Source organism: Egretta garzetta, unplaced genomic scaffold (assembly GCF_000687185.1).
Source record: "Egretta garzetta isolate BGI_Z169 unplaced genomic scaffold, ASM68718v1 scaffold220, whole genome shotgun sequence".
Taxonomy (NCBI): domain Eukaryota; kingdom Metazoa; phylum Chordata; class Aves; order Pelecaniformes; family Ardeidae; genus Egretta; species Egretta garzetta.
Window position 1 is genome coordinate 1,314,186 of NW_009258414.1, and position 18,624 is coordinate 1,332,809.

Below are 18,624 nucleotides of genomic sequence, written 5' to 3' on the forward strand. Positions count from 1 at the left end.
AATTGGCCTGTAATGGAAGAGTTTTGTTAAAAATCGAGCTTTGAGATGAACGCTCTGGCCCATAGGCCCATACAAGATAATCAGAGGTCTCAACATGCCAAGCTTGGTTTCTCTCTGTTTTTCTTGAACCAAGATATTTACTATTTAGCTGTATGTTCTAAAGTTTGTATTAAAACCAGAGGGTGTCTTTTGCCAGATTCGATGTTGATAAAAAAATGTAATACCAGCCACTCCAAATTTGTACGTATTCCTTGTTCTAAAGTACTAAGCATTTATTTCCACTTAGTGTTCACCATTTTGAAAACAGATAAAGATTTGGTTCAGATGGTAACCTTTTAAATCCTTTCATTTCTTACTTGCAACTACCTGGGAAAAGTCTTTCTTCTGTTTTACCTCTGCAACTTCCTCATTATCATCACAATTAGTTCAAGTTCAGACCTGCAGGAAAGTGTGGTCTTTATGCTTCTTTAACCAAACAAACCTTTCTTTACTGGAAGAGCACTGATGTGTTGGAATTATACTGAGATACCTGGTCTAATTTTTTTTGCAAGTATAGTTGGTTTTTTTGTTTTTTGTTTGTTTTTTTTTTTTATTGAAGCGTTATATTGTGTTTTAATAGTTTTAAATTTTTGTACTAGTATATCAGACTTCTGAGAGTAATTTCTAGCCAACAAATGCAAGCAGAGGTATCAATATGGGAAAGGCAAAGATAATCTTCCAGCAAAAAAAAAAAAAAAATTACGTAATCTGTTGCAAGTGAAGATGTTCTATGTCATTTGCCAGTTTGGTCTGTATTCTTTCTTACCCAATTTTTTTGTGTGCTGTAATTCTAGTGGTAAGCAGTCCATTGAACTAAACTCAATACTCCTAGGTTGAAGGAATCCTGTAGCTTTTAATTTTGTAAGGAAGAGAGTGATCTTCTTGAGGGGTTGCTTATTTGTGATCGTGTGTGTTTGAGTTTTTTTGTGAGGGGAGGTGTTTGCTTTGAGTGACTTTTTTGAAAAGTTTTATTCTTCAGCGGTGGTTCCTTAGAGCCGCTGGACTGAGGATTCCCCCACCCCGTGCCATCCATCTGCTCACCTCTGGCAGAGGGACAAAGAGTGTTGGTACTTGCCCCTAGCGATTCTAAGAAGCAGACTTTCTTCTGGAGTACAGGGATCATTTCATTCTTTTCCAATATTGTCATTGAGACCGATGTGCTTTGTAATGGAAGCAAAAAAAGATAAAGGCTTGAACGAGATTGAAGTGCTATAATCTGAGTTAAATTAAATGGAATGCTTTGTTTCAGTTTTAAATTCAGAATGATGTTATATGGTTTGGCTAATTACATTTTGTTTTTTCTTGCTTGAAGAGATGAGGATTTTCTTGATAAATGCTGCCTTTTTCTTTCACTGAACCATTAGGGGGTTATAAATTCAATGGGTGATGAATCACACACAATCAGTGTGTCTTTGGATCTAAACTGGAAGTTAATCAAACTTTAAATATATATTTTGCATCTTGTTTGTGTTAATTCACTACTGCATTACGTATCTTTGCTAAAGACATTGTTGATCTTATACAGGAAGATGCCCAAGAGGAATTTGGCTGGAAGCTGGTTCATGGAGATGTGTTTAGACCTCCAAGGAAGGGAATGCTACTGTCTGTCTTCTTGGGTCAAGGAACACAGATTTTCATTATGACATTTATTACTTTATGTAAGTAACCTTATTAAGGTGATGTGTTTATAGTGTAATAGTGTAAGAAAGATGCAATATTATTAAACAAATTATAGAAGCCTGCTTTTGGAAGTGAAGTCCTTGCTTTAGTAAAATAATATATTAATACTGTTTCACAACAATAATCTTGTTAGCTTTAATAATGCTGCTGTTCAAAACATTGTGGTATCTGGGCTAATTCAGATTCTTTATGATTTCAGAAATGCAGCTTCCTTGATAAAAGTTTCTTTTTAAAAAACAAACCCAGTTTGTTATGGTGTAAATTATCCAAGGATCCAGTAATGCAAGTTCAAAGACATGTAATCAAAGCTTTAATATTCTCAGAACACTTTCTATCTAATATGTTTGACACAACAGCCTGCAGCCATGCAGAAATAAATTCAAGAATGCATGCCAATGAAATAATCGTGACACACATTGAGATAATGTGAGAGCCTACCATAAATAGCTATATATACATGTGATGATGTAACCTGTCACAAATTGGTGGTTTATTGTATGTTATCTATAAAGTATATGACCATTCTTTTTCTTACTGTACAGTAGAATTGGGAAGTATACTGATATTTCTTACAAAAGAAGAATTTTTCAAGTTCTGTTCTCCAGGTTTTATTCAGATTTTTTTGTCTTTCATAGAGGAGCTGCTTTTTTTTTCCTCTTCATTACGCAATGCTATAACATTAACAGAATTTTCTTGATGGGCTTGTCTTTCAGCGTTGATCACAACTCTTCGTAACTTACTTAACTGCAATAGTTTCCTGTGCAACCAGCGTAATATGAAAGAAATTGGGGGCTGGGAGGGAATCCTTCTGTTTAAAACCAAAACTTCCCACTTCTACCTTAAAAAAAACGCCAACCAAAAAAACTCTAAGCCCCACCAAAACCAAACCCTAAAAAAATCCCCAGCAACTTCCCTGCCCCCAATAAAAAAACCCCCTTTGCTCTGTCAAAGGTTTTGGCTTTTACTGTTCTCAGATGTCCTCTATGCTACATATTAAACTTCTCTTGTTACTTAGCATGTGTTAAGTATTGACTGTGTATGTTTACAGGAGGACTGTAGGATTTTGGAAGCAGACTTCTTCCAACTGAAATTTAGTACAGGTCCATTATTCATCTCTGTGTCATTTTATTTTTCAGTCTTTTGGCTACGAGAAACTTTTTATTTAAAAGATGAGGTGGAAATAATGCTTTATTATGAATGAAACAGTGACATTAGGTTATGGTCATGTGATGGGGATATATGAGAGCTTATGTACATAGTCTTCATTTAAATGTCTGGTAGTGAAAGGGATAAACGTGTGTAGTGATATGTGTTACAGGGGAATTTTGACGTGTCCACAAATAACTAAATCTCTTTGTCTCTTTAGTTCTAGCTTGCCTTGGTTTTCTTTCTCCTGCCAACCGCGGTGCTTTGATGACCTGTGCAGTTGTGTTGTGGGTCTTACTGGGAACTCCAGCTGGCTACGTGTCTGCTAGAATGTACAAGAGTGAGTACATGCGTTTGTTTAATATGGCACAGCAGGTTAAATTCAGGATTGCTGGGCTTAATATAAAGCTCAGACTGGAGCTGGTGTCTCAGACAACACATCTGCTTCTTGGAAAAAGTTCTGAACTTGAAATTGTTTTTACTTTTTCCCTCAGCATTTAGAGGTGAGAAGTGGAAGACAAACGTTTTGCTTACAGCTCTGCTTTGTCCTGGGTTAGTATTGTTTCCCCTTGTTCTTTCCTTTTATTTGTAAGTATAAATGAATCTGAACTGGGAAGGAGGGGGGAAAAGTGAATTGTTATGGTGCTTGTGTGCGGGATTATTTTCTTTATTGTTCTCCAAGTTACTGTTCCTTTTGTATATCACCTATCTGCTAACATAAAAGAGAATTCTGAGGAGCTGGAGCGTAGTACTCTAGAACACAGCTTCTTAGCGTCTCGTTTTGTAATCCGCTGTGGGGCTAGGAGGAATGATGTGACTCTCTTGCAAAGTAGCATTGCAGCCTTTGAGAATCACTGCACCAGAACGTTAGGCATAGGGATGGGCTAAGTCCAGTTTGGTACCACTTCACTCTGTATGTTCCAGGTAATCTGGTCTTTGCGGTTAATAGGTATGGTCGCTTGCTTAGGAATTGCATGGTTTTGTGGTAACTTTGGAGTGTCTGTAGTGCTCTTCTGTAAATAGGGCGAGACAGCACTTTAGGGAGAGCCTCCATTATCTTAGTTATAGTATCAGTGTTTTCTTGTAACCACGATATTGAAAAGCACAAGAAATATTTTTTTTTTTAAGTAAATAGCTGTATACTGCTGTACTAAACAGTAGAAGTAGTTCAGTATGCTTCTGGGTGAGAATAATGCAGAGATTCTCTTCAACTGGTTATAATCTTTTTATATAAATGTAGGTAGTGTCCAGTTTCAGCTATGGCTGCAGCGTGTATCGTACTCTGGCCAATACTGTCATGCTTGGGAAGGGTGACAGCTCTCCTACCTTTCGTTTTCTCATAGCTAGCAAGACCTCTTGTGAGAATTAGGTCAGTGAAGAAAGGGAACAGAAACTAATTTCTTCAAGTCTTATGTAGTTCTTGGTTGCAACTTTGGATACATCAAGCTACCTTTTGACAAATGTCCTTGGCAAAGGTTGAGGAAAAGGTTATAAATAATTTCTTAAGGTGTCTCTTCCCCCAAAAAGCCCAGAATAAATAAAACATGACTTGGTTTTGATTATTAGTAGAATTTCATCACCTGAAACATAATGCATTCGATAACAACTGAGTGCAGTATTTCTATAAGGAAATCTTATTTCTAAACAAAATGTACTTCAGTCTCCCTGCTGTCATTTAGATATTATCTTGAGGGAGAAGAAAATATTTATTGGTGAAAGAAATATCATGCTGGTCATTTAAACTCCCAAATAAATTAAGTTTCACAGAGGAAGTGAAATGATTGGGGATGGTAGAATAGGAACAGATGTCTTGATTATGCCATGCTAGTTCAGTAAATTTGCATAATATCATAAACAGCCTAGGGCTGTTATAGTATCAGTAGACTGATGGGAGTTCATATTTGCAGGGCTTTTTTTTCTAACTTTGGAGGGGGTAGAGTGGGGTCTGTGTTACGAGCTTGGGCAGATGATAAAGATTAGCAAGACTTCTAAAATGGATTTGATTTTAATTTTTTGTTCAACAAGATGCTCGCATGAGAGGTCGGTTGGGTGTACTTATTTAACAAGTCTATTCCCGCAAACAGTTTTGGCAAGTGTAAGGCCTTTCCTAGGGAAAAAAGGAGCCTGTCTGTTGCTCTAATCCCTGCCCCTTCTTTTTTTTAATTAAAAACAGTGGAGGATGTATGCCCACTTTGGGGCAGTGTAAATTCTGCCTCAGGAACACTTTTTTAACAAAACCCAGACAATGGTGCACTTTGCAAGGGCCCTTCCTGAGGCTGAATTTTCTGTGATGCATCTCTGAATCCATGAATAATGGCAATTCAATTGGTCTTTTATGTGGAGTTCCCTCGCAGTACATTCTGCTTTTCTTTCAGAAGGGTTTGAAATCTTCATCATAGGTCTCAGAGTGGTTTTCTAGTGTTTTCCCAGGATGTTTAGAAAATGAGGCAGATGCTCTTAACTGGGGAGGGAAGAACAGGTCTGGAGACATTTAATGACTGATGCAGTCTTTATTTAAATTCTCCAGAGGTGTGAGCTACTTAACTGTGTAACTCCACGAGGTCTTAATACGAAGAAGATTCTTGTAGGGAAGACCCCTCTTTAATCCATCCTTCTGCTACCATGTTGCTGTGACATATGCTGCAGCAGGGTATACGTTTGTTGTGAGAGTGATGTGTGGCTTCCTATATATGAGATTGTGCTATCACTGTTTTCTCAGAGGGAATTTACTGATTATAAAGGACTTTATAAATGACTGGCGATAATAGGAAAGGTGATTCAGATAAGAGGATTATTTATTTATTTTATCTTTTAGCATTCTTTGTGTAGATTTATTTACAATGGAAAATTTCTGTTACTTTTTGATTTTATGTGCAGAGTGGTTTTTTTAGATAGTGGCTTTACCATAGATACTTGCATTAAAAGCATTGGATGTTGCAAGCATTTTTACATTAACTGCAGTATTGCTGAAAGTAACTAGGACTTAGGGAATGAAAGATTGCAAGAAGCTTCATTTTTCTGATGCAGATTTTTAACTGGTTTATGGTTTGTCTTTTTTTAAATACTGATACTTATTCTTTCCTGAATATTTTAATATCTTTTTAGGATTGTCTTTGCTGATTTCTTCATTATGAATCTCATTCTGTGGGTGAAAGGATCCTCAGCTGCCATCCCTTTTGGCACTTTGGTTGCTATCCTAGCTATGTGGTTTGGAATTTCAGTCCCACTAACTTTTGTTGGTGCATATTTTGGCTTCAAAGAGAAGGTAGGGCTCTTTGAATATAGTTTTGAAATACACTTGTCCTCTGTAGTTGAGCCATTGAATCCCTCAGCATACAAGAACGGGTTGGATTGAAACACTTATGATTGTAAAATGATGTTTTGCATTTGTCATGATTTTGAAGCAGAGTATATGCTTGTACTGTCATGCTAAACTTTATTTTTCTGTCCATTCACTAGAATCAGAATTTAATAGTGCTCTTGAGGGTCTTGTCTGCTTTTTGTACTTCAGCAATACCTCTGCAGTTTCATTTTTGAAGTAGTACTTCAGAAGTACTTCAGTCTGTACTTCACTAGCTTGAGGTAATGCCAGACAATGAAGAAAAAGGTTGGGTTTTTTATTAAGGACTGAACTGATTTTGTTCCTTCATGTTCAGACTTGCTTACTGGCCAACAGTTGGAATGTCTAAAGCATATGTGTTTTTTCCTAATGATGGATATCAAGTTTGTAGTTTCTTCGTTTGGTTTCTTGCAGTGGGTTATGGATGAAAATAAAGTGATGTTTATCAAATCTTTAGATGCTGATATTAGGGAAAATTAATCTTATTTATGATGCAACAACTTATCTTTTAATTGTATTAATTTCTTTTAAAGCCTATTGAACATCCAGTTCGTACAAACCAGATTCCTCGCCAAATTCCGGAACAGTCTTTTTTCACAAAGCCATTGCCTGGTATCATAATGGGTGGTATCTTGCCCTTTGGCTGTATTTTTATTCAACTTTTTTTCATTCTGAATAGCATTTGGTGAGTATCACTACTTCTTTTGTTCTAGTTATGTTGGTTTGATAATAAATACACAGTGATTTTGAACATCCCAAACCAACTAGTATAAGGAATAAACCAGTTCTTAAAATTTTTGGTCTTCTTGCAGACTTGTGGAATTTCCAGAATCTGCATATTTATTCCTGTGCTTTGAACTTACAAAAGTAGTTGTTCTCATTGACAGCTGCGAAGTGTGAAATTAGAGTCCTGTTGCCTTGTTTTATCTTTCTCGCTCTGAAAGCACAAACATGGTTTCATTCTGTTGTAGTTAAATGGAACTATATTACGATTTATGAAACTAGTATGATCTAGCAGTTTCAGCTGTTAAATAAGAATCAGGTCAAGGTCTTGGGATTCCCTGTTCTGCAAAACAAGGACTCCGCCCCCTGTGAAACATCCACACCACTCCTAAATCTTGTTAAAACCTAGTCAGGTGGGTACCTGGAAAATTTAATCAGTACAATCTTTCATAACTTTCACAGTTTAAGTATGAAGCGTTTAATACATTGTTCTTCAATGGAAAATATTAACCTGCAAGTGCCGGGTTTCTAAGGTGTCCCCTGTTTATGTTGAGATTTCTTACAAAATAGTTTTTTCTAAGTCAATTCTTAAATGCAAATATATTAGATACGTTACCCTTTCTCATTAGTCCTCAACAGAAGTAGAAACTGTGCAATATAGCTATGCTGGAAAATACAGTCAGCTGACAAACAGGTATACTCTGGACTTTTGTAGTTGAAATTACCGAGTTGCTGAACTGTTTCTCACTATTTATCCTACAGAAGGGAAGCATGGAGAGAATGTGCAACCAATACTCCCTCTGTCAAATCTTATACTGCAGTAATTGTCACCATTGCTCAATAAATTTGATTTGGTTACTTCCCTTATCTGAAAGCCACCAGATTAAAAGTAAACAAGCACATTTTCCTTGCATTTATTTTTGTGTTCTTGCGCTTGGCTAGCCCTTGGACTGGAGTCAGATTTGGAATAAAGTGGGAGTGGAGAACCACCTGGTTGATGTAGTGAGGAGATGCAGAGATACCTGAAAAACTTAGCTGCAGTAGGAAGAAGGAAATGGGTATTGTAACTAGGGAAGAGTACAAGTGGTGCAAGAGTCAAGGAAGCTGAAGGTCCTCTCAACAAAGAGACCTGAAGTGGTAAACATCTCTGGTGAAAATGGTCCATCACTGTTCTCTGTGAAAGTTTATATATGCTAATTTCAGGGGAAGTGTAATTGAAGACTTTTGAGCATTGCTCTGTAAAGCAGTGGTTTTATTACTGCTAGCTTAAATGAATGTATATTTACAAAGTACATTCAGGTGAAGAAAATTTATTAATCAGCCAATAGTGGTATAGACAAAATTACCCACATTGGTTTGGGTCTTTGTTTTGTTTTTTTGATTAGCTTAGCATCTGGCAATGTAACACTGTAAATTAACTTGGAACTTTAATCAAAAATGAGACACTTGTTTTTAATTTTTTTTCTTTTAGGTCTCATCAGATGTACTACATGTTTGGATTCCTGTTCCTAGTTTTTATAATTCTTCTAATTACGTGTTCTGAGGCTACGGTTTTGCTGTGCTACTTCCATCTCTGTGCAGAGGTAAAAAGTACAGTTTTGATGTAGCTATCACTTTTAGCTGGAAGATGTTAGAAATAGAGTTGAGGTATTCACATCGACTGTGATGTGGCTGGACACTGCGAATGGATTGTATTGCCAGGCCTTGACGTGCCTATCTTAGCCACTGTTCTGAAATGTGCCGTTTGCTTTGAAATCCACCATTTGCAGCAGATAAGCAAAACCAAACAGCCTTGATCTTAGACTAATTTCGTATTTGTAGTGGAAGCAATACAGCTGACTTTGAGAAAGTAAAAAGTAGCTACTTGCTATGTTGGAATTTTTCTTTTTTTTTTTTTTCTTTTTTTTGAGATAAATATTGAAGAATTAAATGTATTTCATAAGGCAAGGTTATTTTTTTAACTGGCTTATTTATGTTCTGACTTCTATGTGACGTCTTTTTCTGAATGGTTTATTGTTTTCTTTCAGGATTATCATTGGTGGTGGCGATCATTTTTGACAAGCAGCTTTACAGCAGTTTATCTCTTTATCTATGCAGTTCATTACTTCTTCTCTAAACTCCAGATAACAGGAACCGCCAGCACCATTTTATACTTCGGTTACACAATGATCATGGTCTTGATTTTTTTCCTTTTCACAGGTAAGTACATTGTTCAAGCTAAAGTGAATGCAGGGGTTTCCATTTTGTGAAATGAGAAACGTTAGGTGAAATTTAGACTATCCAAAACATTAAATACAATTTATGACTCTTCAGGCAGTCTTATGGTTTGTGACACCACACATTGCAGTAAGATACTCTTTAATATTTCATATTACATTAGCAGGGAATTCAAACCGTTATGTTTTCAAAATGCTGTTCTTGTTCGCTTTGATATCAGGGTTGTTTAACTTGATTCTGGATTTCATAGTTGGTTCTAGAAGCTCTACAGTTAGAGACATTATGCTCTGCATATGGAGAATAAAAGATGTTTTCAGCTTTTGCTATTAGCAAGTGAAGCAGGTTGTTGTTGGCAAAAAACCTGAATGCTGACAATAGAGAGTTCTAGTTCTGTTAGAGGTGGCCTTACCTGCTCATTAAGCACCAATTCTTAATGGTAGGAATGTACCTTAACTGAAGGAACCTATTTGAAATATGGCTCTCTGCTTTTAGTCATCCAACTTTTCTGATGTTTCTCATGCAGACAAAGTGTCTTCTGCAGAGTTACTCTAATGTTCATAGTCACTTGGCTCAAACTATAATTTCGAGGTTGATTTGATGTTTTGAATCTGTGCCAGATTTACCATGTGTTAGATGAAATTAGAATCACTTTGAAGGGTACTGGCCCTTAAAAATAGCCAGGAGCATTTTGTATTTGTGTTCATCATACACACAAATATGCTGCTGTTGTATATCTGACTTCATGTGTTAAAGCCACATCTTTTATGTATCACTCTGCTTAGCATCATGAAGTTCTGCACTGGTAGCGCTAGAGAAAATGCTAGTGCATTCATAATGGGTGGTTTCATAAACCAACCTTTACATTCATACCTAAGACTTGTAATAGAGGATCTCTTTGTGGATGGTTTGGATTATTACTTCTTAGCATCTTCTACCTGATTATTGAAACCTGCCATAACTACTTCCTATTGGCTTTATGGAATGCATCTTGATGCAGTTAAAAAGAGTGGCTAAAATAAGTAATGAAAGTAAGTCTTGGCATCAGACTTCAAGTTTGTCAATTCAGCAGTGAGAAGAACCTCTTTCATTCATCTTCATTGCCTCTAATATTGGTTGAGTATGAGGCAAAAAAAGCACCTTTCATAATAAAACACTGAAGAAAATTATTGTATGGATTTGAACAAAGTAAGTACTCTGTAGGAACTATATTTAATAACATTAACTGGTGCTTATTGCTAGATTTTTATTGCTTGTTATTCAAACCCGTGTCTTCAAAAGAAAGTAAAAAAAAATATGTTTTGAAAAAGGGAGGATTTCATTCTTTTAATTGTTAATTACTAGAAGGCAAACATAGAAGTTGGCATATTGCCAGTTAAACCCCTGCTTAAATCCTGGCAAAACAGACAAGCCCCAGATGTCCTCTGTTATTGTTACATATATATAAATATATGTATATGTAAGAAAACCCCACAACCCCAAACAAACTATAGTGTAAAATGTTTTAATTACTTTTAAACTAAAGAAATATGTTAATGTGTGTCTGGGTTTTAGCATAGGTTAGTTGCTATTCTGCCAATTTAAATTTCACTTATAAGATGCAAATTGATGGAATTAAAAATATCCCTTTCATATATAAAATGATAATTGAAATTGTCATGGCAGCTGCTGAAATGGTATTAGAAGCTTCAGATGTGCTGATCCTGGAGTTCTTGATGTACATGGCAGTGAGGCCCCAAAAGTACAATAATAAACTGTACTGCTGTTACTTTTGTGGTGTCTTTTTTTTTTTTTTTTTTTTTTTTTTTTTTTTAATGGAAACACAGTAGCAGTGCCTATGCTGTATTTGTAGTTTATGAAGAAAGCTGCTAGCTACATGGTCGCTTTTTTTAAAAGTTGAATAGAATAGCTAGTCACTAGAAAGGTAGAAGGTATACGGAGTGTGTAATAAATCCTTGCTAATGTAAAACGCGGTGATAAATTTCCCATATTTAGTTTGATAATTGATTTTTTTTTTTGGACTGAAATGTAAGCTATTATAGATAGATGACTTAAGCAAAGTCAGACGTAAAATATTCCTTAATAGCACTTGCTTTAGAAAATAAGGGTTCAGTCCTTCATAAGTTTATGGAGGTGAGGGAGTTTACTAATGTAGCTTTACACATTGTGTGCAATAATACTATTCTTCCTGTGTGTGTGTTCTGAAAATGGGACCTTGATCTGTTCCACTTAAGTTAGCACTAGGTATTTTGGCTTTCTCTATTCTTGTATATTAGGTCTCAGCAACAGTGACAGAAATATAAAGGGCAGCATTAATACCTCCTACATGGTGGTGTGTTTTGTCACTGTGGACATTACAAAAGGGATCGTAATGAATAAGTAAATAGCAACTGAATGCTTGTATGGCAACAATGACAATAATATAATCTGGCTGGTGAAATCTAACAATTAATGTGCGCACCCAAACAAGACAATTTTATTTTAACGTACAAAGTGCAGCTAATCTTTCAAGAAATAATAAGTGTGGTTGAAAGGGGATAGGATAGCTACATGATTACATGCATTTTATGCTAGGAGACGAAAAAATGCTGAACGTAGTCAAAGCATGTTGCTTTACAGTGACCTCTATTTTTGAACATCATTTTCACTTGTGAGTTAATGCCATTTTCAAAATTGAGTTTTGATCTTCTGGGTAGATTGTGTTTAGAATCCGGGATTCTGAAGCACCCACCACTGTGCGGTGATTGAAACCAGTATGATACAGAGAGCTTTTAAGGTACATAAGAAGTATCAGCCAAGTGCAGAGTGCTTTTCTATTTGCTTTCTTACAATCTGTTCGTGCTTTGAATTCCTTTTTCTTCATTAAACAATAAAGCTAGAAGAAACGAACGGAGTGGAACAGTCTGCTTAGTGTATTTTGGCATTATTCTGTGCAATAATCCTTGTTTTTAATTTTGAATTAAAACTAGTTTACTAATAACTTCCCCTTACCCAGTTAGATGCTAGCTTGTAATCTCCTTTCTGTGTATAAGAAAACTCTTGCTGAGTGGTAGTGTATATTGCAGACCAGAGTATTCAATAGTATAGACACTGGGGGACAAAAAGTTAAAAAAAACCCTGAGGTGTCAGTGTCTCCCTAGTAAGTATAAATGGATGTATTGGACATATTTTGCTTCTTGGCTAGAGAAGTGACTTGAGACGTTTTCACAACTTCATTCTTGAATTTTAAATAGCTCCCACAAAAATGAACTTTTAGCTGCACCTCCCTAGGATGATCAGTGACGTACAGTGGGCTGCAGTGCATTCGGATGGCATCAGTTTCCTAGACTAGTAGGGGTTATTTAGGAAGGCAGAATCTTAAAATATGAAGGTCTTGGGGAAAAATAAATGTCTACCCTACAAAAGCGAGTGCTTAATGCACATTGTTCAGATGCTTTTTCATTTAATTTAAACAGATGAGTGTTTAGGATTGGTTAAAGCAAACACTAGCCACAAATCTAATTTGTAGTATTAGATTAAAACAAACAGATTTTACAGGCTCATTGGAGGAATTGGTGTCAGGCTTGGTACCTCTGTGCTGCGTCGTTTGATAGAGATGTGCTTATGAAAGCTGTAAAAACCTTACAATGGAAAGGAGTTTAGACCGATCAGAAAATTATTTTAGAGGTCTCAACTTTTTCAACTAGTGGGGTGTTTTTGTATTTGTTTGGGGGTTTTTGTTTGTTTGGCTTTTTAAGTACTTACTGTTAGAGGGCTGGTTTTTTTAACGGCTTAAAAAAACCACCTTTGGGTATCTGTTTTCTGTCATGTTGTGTTCATTGATGTCTGCTCCTTGTTGATAGTGCTTCAAAACTTTGGTTTCAGTTTGAATGTGTTTTCAAAGAAACAAATGTGTGTCAGATCCTTGGGTGGTCTTATCTAAAGCTTACCTAAATAGTCTTACTATTCTAATGAGAAGCACATTTTAAGTAAGGGATGATTTTAACTTTGGTGCAAGATGTGCTTAGAAAAATGCTGAAGACTGAAGAGCTGAGTATGCTTTTCAAGAAAATACATTTCAAGCCATGTTACTTGAGATGTGATTCTGCCAGCACCTTTAAACCGTTGTGGTCTTTGAGCATCAAGTATACTGTTCAGGAGAGGTACTTTTGGGGTCCTTAGTCTGATGCTCTTTTTGAAGTCATTGGTCCACAGAGCTATCCACATCTAGAATTTGCAGGATACATTTGTTCATGGGAGGGAAGGAGAAATTACAATACTGGTGAGCCCTAATTATTGATGTGGAGGTAACAACAGAAGGAAACTCTGCTGACCAGGGAAGGTACTGACTATATAAGGCTGTATCTTGGTGATGAGTCTAGCCTTTCTCTTCTGAGCTTGTAAGTTCATAGTTTAAATCTGGTGTCTGACAAACATTACCACTTACTGCTTGTTAGGAAACATAGTCTTACTCTATTTCCACTACATTGGCAAAATTTCTGATGAAGTCTTTGATTTATTAAACAGACTTTTTAGGAAGGAAGTTAAAAAATCAGTGTTAGTAAAACCTGTGAAAATCTTTTATAGATTAAATGCTTGTTCACAGTATGAAGTCTTCAGATTCTGCTATGAATGAGGCCATGTTTTATAGAAATCTAGTATATCAGTGTGACAGAGATTGGAGGAAAATACTGTGGATTTAGGGTGTGTTCACATATTAAGTTACGGCATGCTCAAAAAACCGTGTGGAAAATCTCATTCTTGTGTTAGTTGTACATTTTTGTTATGATATTACAATTTTGTTCTAGAACAGCAGATAGATTCATAAGATCTCATCTGTTAAACATTTGGAAGAAACATTGCTTTCAAAGCCATAAAAGGCTCAAAGAGGGCTATATTATAAAACCAACTAGAAAGCAGATGCTGAGGACCGTTATTAGGAAAAAACCCATGAGAGTAAGGTTTAGAGTAACAATGCTGATATTGGAGTATTGGACACAGTAGGAAGGAGTGAGAATTGACCATAAACTGTAAAGACGTAACGATGTCAAGCCTACAAAGGAATTAAATTCCTTCTGTGGTTGGTGTCTGATCTCCTGTCAACAGCAGTAAATCTGCCGTCTCCTACTGTTCCAGAGGATGATAACTGCAAACTTGGAGGGAAAGGGTAATCTGTGGCATATAATAGTAGGCTGTCAAAAAGCCTTTAACTGCAAATATACATGGTAGCACAAAGAATACAAGAATTGGCATATAGATAATAAGCATCCAAAGACAGGTTCCTCACTTATCAAATGTGTGGTCTGAAAGAGAGAAACGTAAGGAATGTGGAAAAGACAAGCACTTAATAAAGAACCTCCTAGTTAGTAAACCAGTCACAACAAAATAGTGAAAAAAGTTAGAGCTGATGTTAAACATGGGCTGTACAAACAGAAAAGGATGAATGTAAAACTGGAGGAGCTGAGTGCATGATCTTGCAAGTGCCTATAGTGCATCTGGTAAGGGCTGTCATAGTGCTGGCATGTAGCTGTGTCTTTGAGAAATGAATTCAGCTGAAACCAAGACCTTCCCTTTTTGTTAGCTGGTAAGGCTTAACATCTGTGTGGCAGTTTACCCCTAGGTAAAAGCATGAGGAACAATGCATCACTTCCCTTAGAGGCTTAAGACTTAGTTGTGTGGTACTCAGTGTCTCCTTGCATACTAAGTTCTTAAAGTAATTTTAAAAATAAATGTGATAGTGTCTTTGCAGTTGCCCCGTAATAGTGACTGTTGGGGTGCAAACTACAGACTTGTTCTTCAGCTTAAAAATAGAAAATTGGTATAGACTAATCTCTTGCCATGTCTTCTCCTCTACCCATCATCTTACTCTGCACTGTGCTCACTAGAGCCGCAGGCCTTGACATGTGGCCCAAAGTCCCCCCAGAAGGCAGTTGTGGGGTTTTTTTTCTCCTACTGTTGGGTTGGATGATTGAAGAACTGGATTGGTAAGAAATCAAGGAAGGCTATACCAAACCAAACCACAGGTTTGCTACTCAAGCACCCTAACAGCAGTGCCACCAGGAAGTGGTATGAGAGCAGGGAACCATGTACTGGTACTTTCTCCCAGCCTCCCATCAGCTGTGGCTCAAGGGCTTTTTTAGCACTTGAAATGGTGTCTCTGTAATCAGTAGCCTTTGGGTTTCGTCGTTCATCAGTTTGTTCAGTTGCCCAAACTAGTGCATGTTTTCATTATCTGTAGTGACCTGTGACAGGGAAGTCTGCAGCTTGAATACACATTACACAAAATTACGTGTTTTGGCGTGTGTCACTGCTAGTTTCATGTGATGCTTGCTCCCAACTGCTATAGCGCTCAGTGCATTGCTTTAGCAAAGGGAAGTAACAGGATATACAGAGTAAGAAGTTCCCTGTTCTTGAGTATAAATAGAGCATGATGAACAGAAAACCAGGTCAGGTGATTTTTCCCAAGGCCTTGTTTGTGTCATAATTCATAGGTGGCTGTAGACCTAAAAACCCAGGTAGGTGTGGACTTTGTGTGCGTACAGAAGTCAGTTTCTTAAATGGTGCTGTTTGCCTGCTAGTGGTGATATAGCATCACCTTCAGTGGTTTAAATGTACATCAAGCAGCCTGGTCCAAAAGTCATCTTTAATGTAAATCAATAACTTAGCCTAGGGATGAATGTGTGTTGTTAAATTTAACAAGTACTGTTATTCTGTATAGTTAGCTGGATTACAATGTTATATTCTGTCCTGCTGGGAAGTACTTGTTAGATTTTTCTCTCAAAGCAAACTGGAACACAACCTAACCTTTTTCACTTTCTCATTTTAGGGACTATTGGATTTTTTGCCTGCTTCTGGTTTGTGAGTAAGATTTACAGTGTTGTGAAAGTGGACTGAAAAGCTTCAAAGTGTCTTTTGAACATATCTCCCTTGCTGTTTGATAATTTTTACCATGTATTGAAAAACATCTTGTGTAGTTATTCTAATTTGTAAAAGCTGAAGAGCAGACTACAGCATAAAATACAGATTTTTATGGAAGGAAACGGCATCATTGGAAAAAATGTTTACATCGGTATACTCATTGAATATGTTAATTCTAATAATTCTAAAAATCATATCCAAAATTTGATTTAGGGCAAATAAAAATTCTGTGAAAAAGTTCATTTGAAAAATGAGTGCATTATACAGTCCTCCAGCTGAAATTCCGTGTGTTATTTTCTTTTTTTTTGTTACCTCTTTTCGTTACCATTTATATACCATGAAAGCATAGGACTGTCAAGTAAATCTATGTAAAATGTGAATTTTTTTAACTTAACTATGATTGTACATATTACCCTGCACCTTCTTTACAACTAGATATCTTCTTACAAATGTACATGCATTTAGTGTAACGTAGCCTTTATTAAAAATACCGACACTGGTTTTTGTTCAAATAAAACTGCACAACTCTAGCTGACTTGTTTCCTTTCTTGTTAATTAGGCCTTCACTGCTTGGACACAGATCATATTGGTTTGAGCAGTTGAGAGCTCTCAAGTTTTATATTGTTTATAAGCAGTTTAGCTGTGACTTTGGCTGCAAATTGTCTGTGCAAGCAGATAGACTGGTAGGTCACTTCAATCCATGGCTGTGGGACGGGCAGGGGCTTCTGAAGCTGCTGCTGCTGTTACCTGTGCCTCAGCTGTGCGCTTACTCTAACTTTACCCAAAATATGTTTTGTTGGGCACACCATTACTTTCTGTCAAAGTTGGGGATGAATAAGGGGATGTTCCCTCAGATTAATGGGTGAAATACTCAAAGCTTATTAACTGGCATATGGAAACATTCATCGCTGGAAGCTGCTTTTCAAAGTCTAAGCCTGCAAATTAACAAGACCCAAAATGACTCCATATCTTTTTGTAGTCATACAATTACCTGGTATTTGTAGTTAATGTTTAATATCCTTTCCAAAATGTAGTCTTTGGTATGAGGACTTAGTCTCATGTCTATGTGTAGTTGTTCCTTCCAGGTTACTTAAGTGGGACAGATCACTTGGCTAAGCTGGGGTGAGTGCCAGGCTACATCTGAACAGTGCCTGCAGCATAAAGATGAGGCTTTAGACCACTGAATAGAGAGCGCCAAGCATTAGTGTACCATGAGGAAATGCCTACAATAAAGATTGTTTTGAGTGAGGTTCAGGTATGCTCTTGATGGCAAGTTGGTGTCCCAAATTTTTCCCCTCCTACCACCAAAATTTCCCATTTCCTTTCCCTCCCAGAGGTGGAAAAATACAGAGTTGCCATTAGAGATATCAGCTTGCTGTTACCGTTGGTTCAAGAGCACCATTCACTCTATTAAAGATTTCATGCTCGTATTGAAATTGGTGCTGCGCTGTTTTAAAAACATCCTTCCTATTAATTCTTATATTTAAAGTTGGAGGGGGGGTGCCATTGGATACTTTTAAAAACAAAAAAAAAAAGGAATTGTTGGCTGAAGCTGCTTTTGAATGTTACTTGTTCAAAGGGAAATGAATTCATGAGAGAATTTGGAGCTACAATTGGCGTAAAATCCCAGCAGGAAAATTTGACGGATTAATAAATACGCATTTCACAAGAGGCAAAGTAAAATGAGTTGTAAAATTGTATTTACGGTGCTTTCTCTGCTTTCGCTGTGACTACTGGTGAGCTAAAAAGTAGAAACTGGGTTAAGCAAGTTTCTGAAGCTTGCCTGTAGCCTAGAGCCAAAGCCATAAAAGTAAAATCAGTCATTCTCATGCAGTTATCATCAGAGAACTTGGTTTGGTTTTTGTAATAGGCCCCATTCATGCAAATTGGCATAATTCATGATTCAACAGTCTTTGTGGTGGAGACAAAATGTTGCAGAGCAATAGAATGTATCTAAATCAGGAAAAGGCTTGAGTTTTGGTCTCACTTCTTCAAAATAGATGGATGCTGTCACGGCACAGGCAATTATTCTGCTGTAATGGTCTGTCATGGTCTGTACATTTCAGTATAATTAAAGTAAATTTTAAGGATGCTCTTTATTTACATGCTGCAGGGGTGAGCTGGGCCAGGCAGTATCCTGACTGGCTGACGTCTGACTGGTGGCATGTTTTAAAATAGTTTGTCCATTGTTGTTTTCCCAGCTGTGAGATTTGCTGCTGCTGCACTCCCCCTGCCTGTGAGACACCTCCCCGCCTCATCTCTTGAAGTCCTCTCCATCTAAATATATTTGCTGGCCCCAGATCTGAGGTTTTTGCTGTTTGCAGGGAATCTGGACGTAAGCCCTCAGAATTTTCTGCCATCTTTTTTTAACAGAGGAAAAGCTGCAAGTGGTCCTGTGGCTTTGCACTTCTAGAGAAAGCCGCCGGTGTAAGCCCTGGCCAGAAACTAGTAGACAAACTTCTTGGTTTTAATTTTATTGGGCACAGAATGGGCTGTCATGATGTGGTTTCCCAGTGACTCTCAGGGCTCTTTGGGAGTTTGTAAACTGTGGGTGAAGACCTTGTCCACTCTGTGTTGAATCAGCC

General features: G+C 37.1%; 1 protein-coding gene across 1 annotated transcript in view; it reads left to right on the forward strand.

Moving 5' to 3' along the window:
- The window catches only part of LOC104129887 (transmembrane 9 superfamily member 2), a 32,485-nt gene extending 15,916 nt beyond the window's left edge, over positions 1–16,569 (forward strand). The window contains exons 10-17 of the mRNA XM_035898526.1: positions 1,565–1,697; positions 3,086–3,205; positions 3,360–3,417; positions 5,971–6,130; positions 6,739–6,890; positions 8,400–8,511; positions 8,956–9,127; positions 15,948–16,569. Coding sequence (XP_035754419.1) covers positions 1,565–1,697; positions 3,086–3,205; positions 3,360–3,417; positions 5,971–6,130; positions 6,739–6,890; positions 8,400–8,511; positions 8,956–9,127; positions 15,948–16,015 — 975 coding nt within the window. The 3' untranslated portion in view covers positions 16,016–16,569. The remainder of the gene's footprint in view (positions 1–1,564; positions 1,698–3,085; positions 3,206–3,359; positions 3,418–5,970; positions 6,131–6,738; positions 6,891–8,399; positions 8,512–8,955; positions 9,128–15,947) is intronic.
- The last annotated feature ends 2,055 nt before the right edge of the window (positions 16,570–18,624 follow it).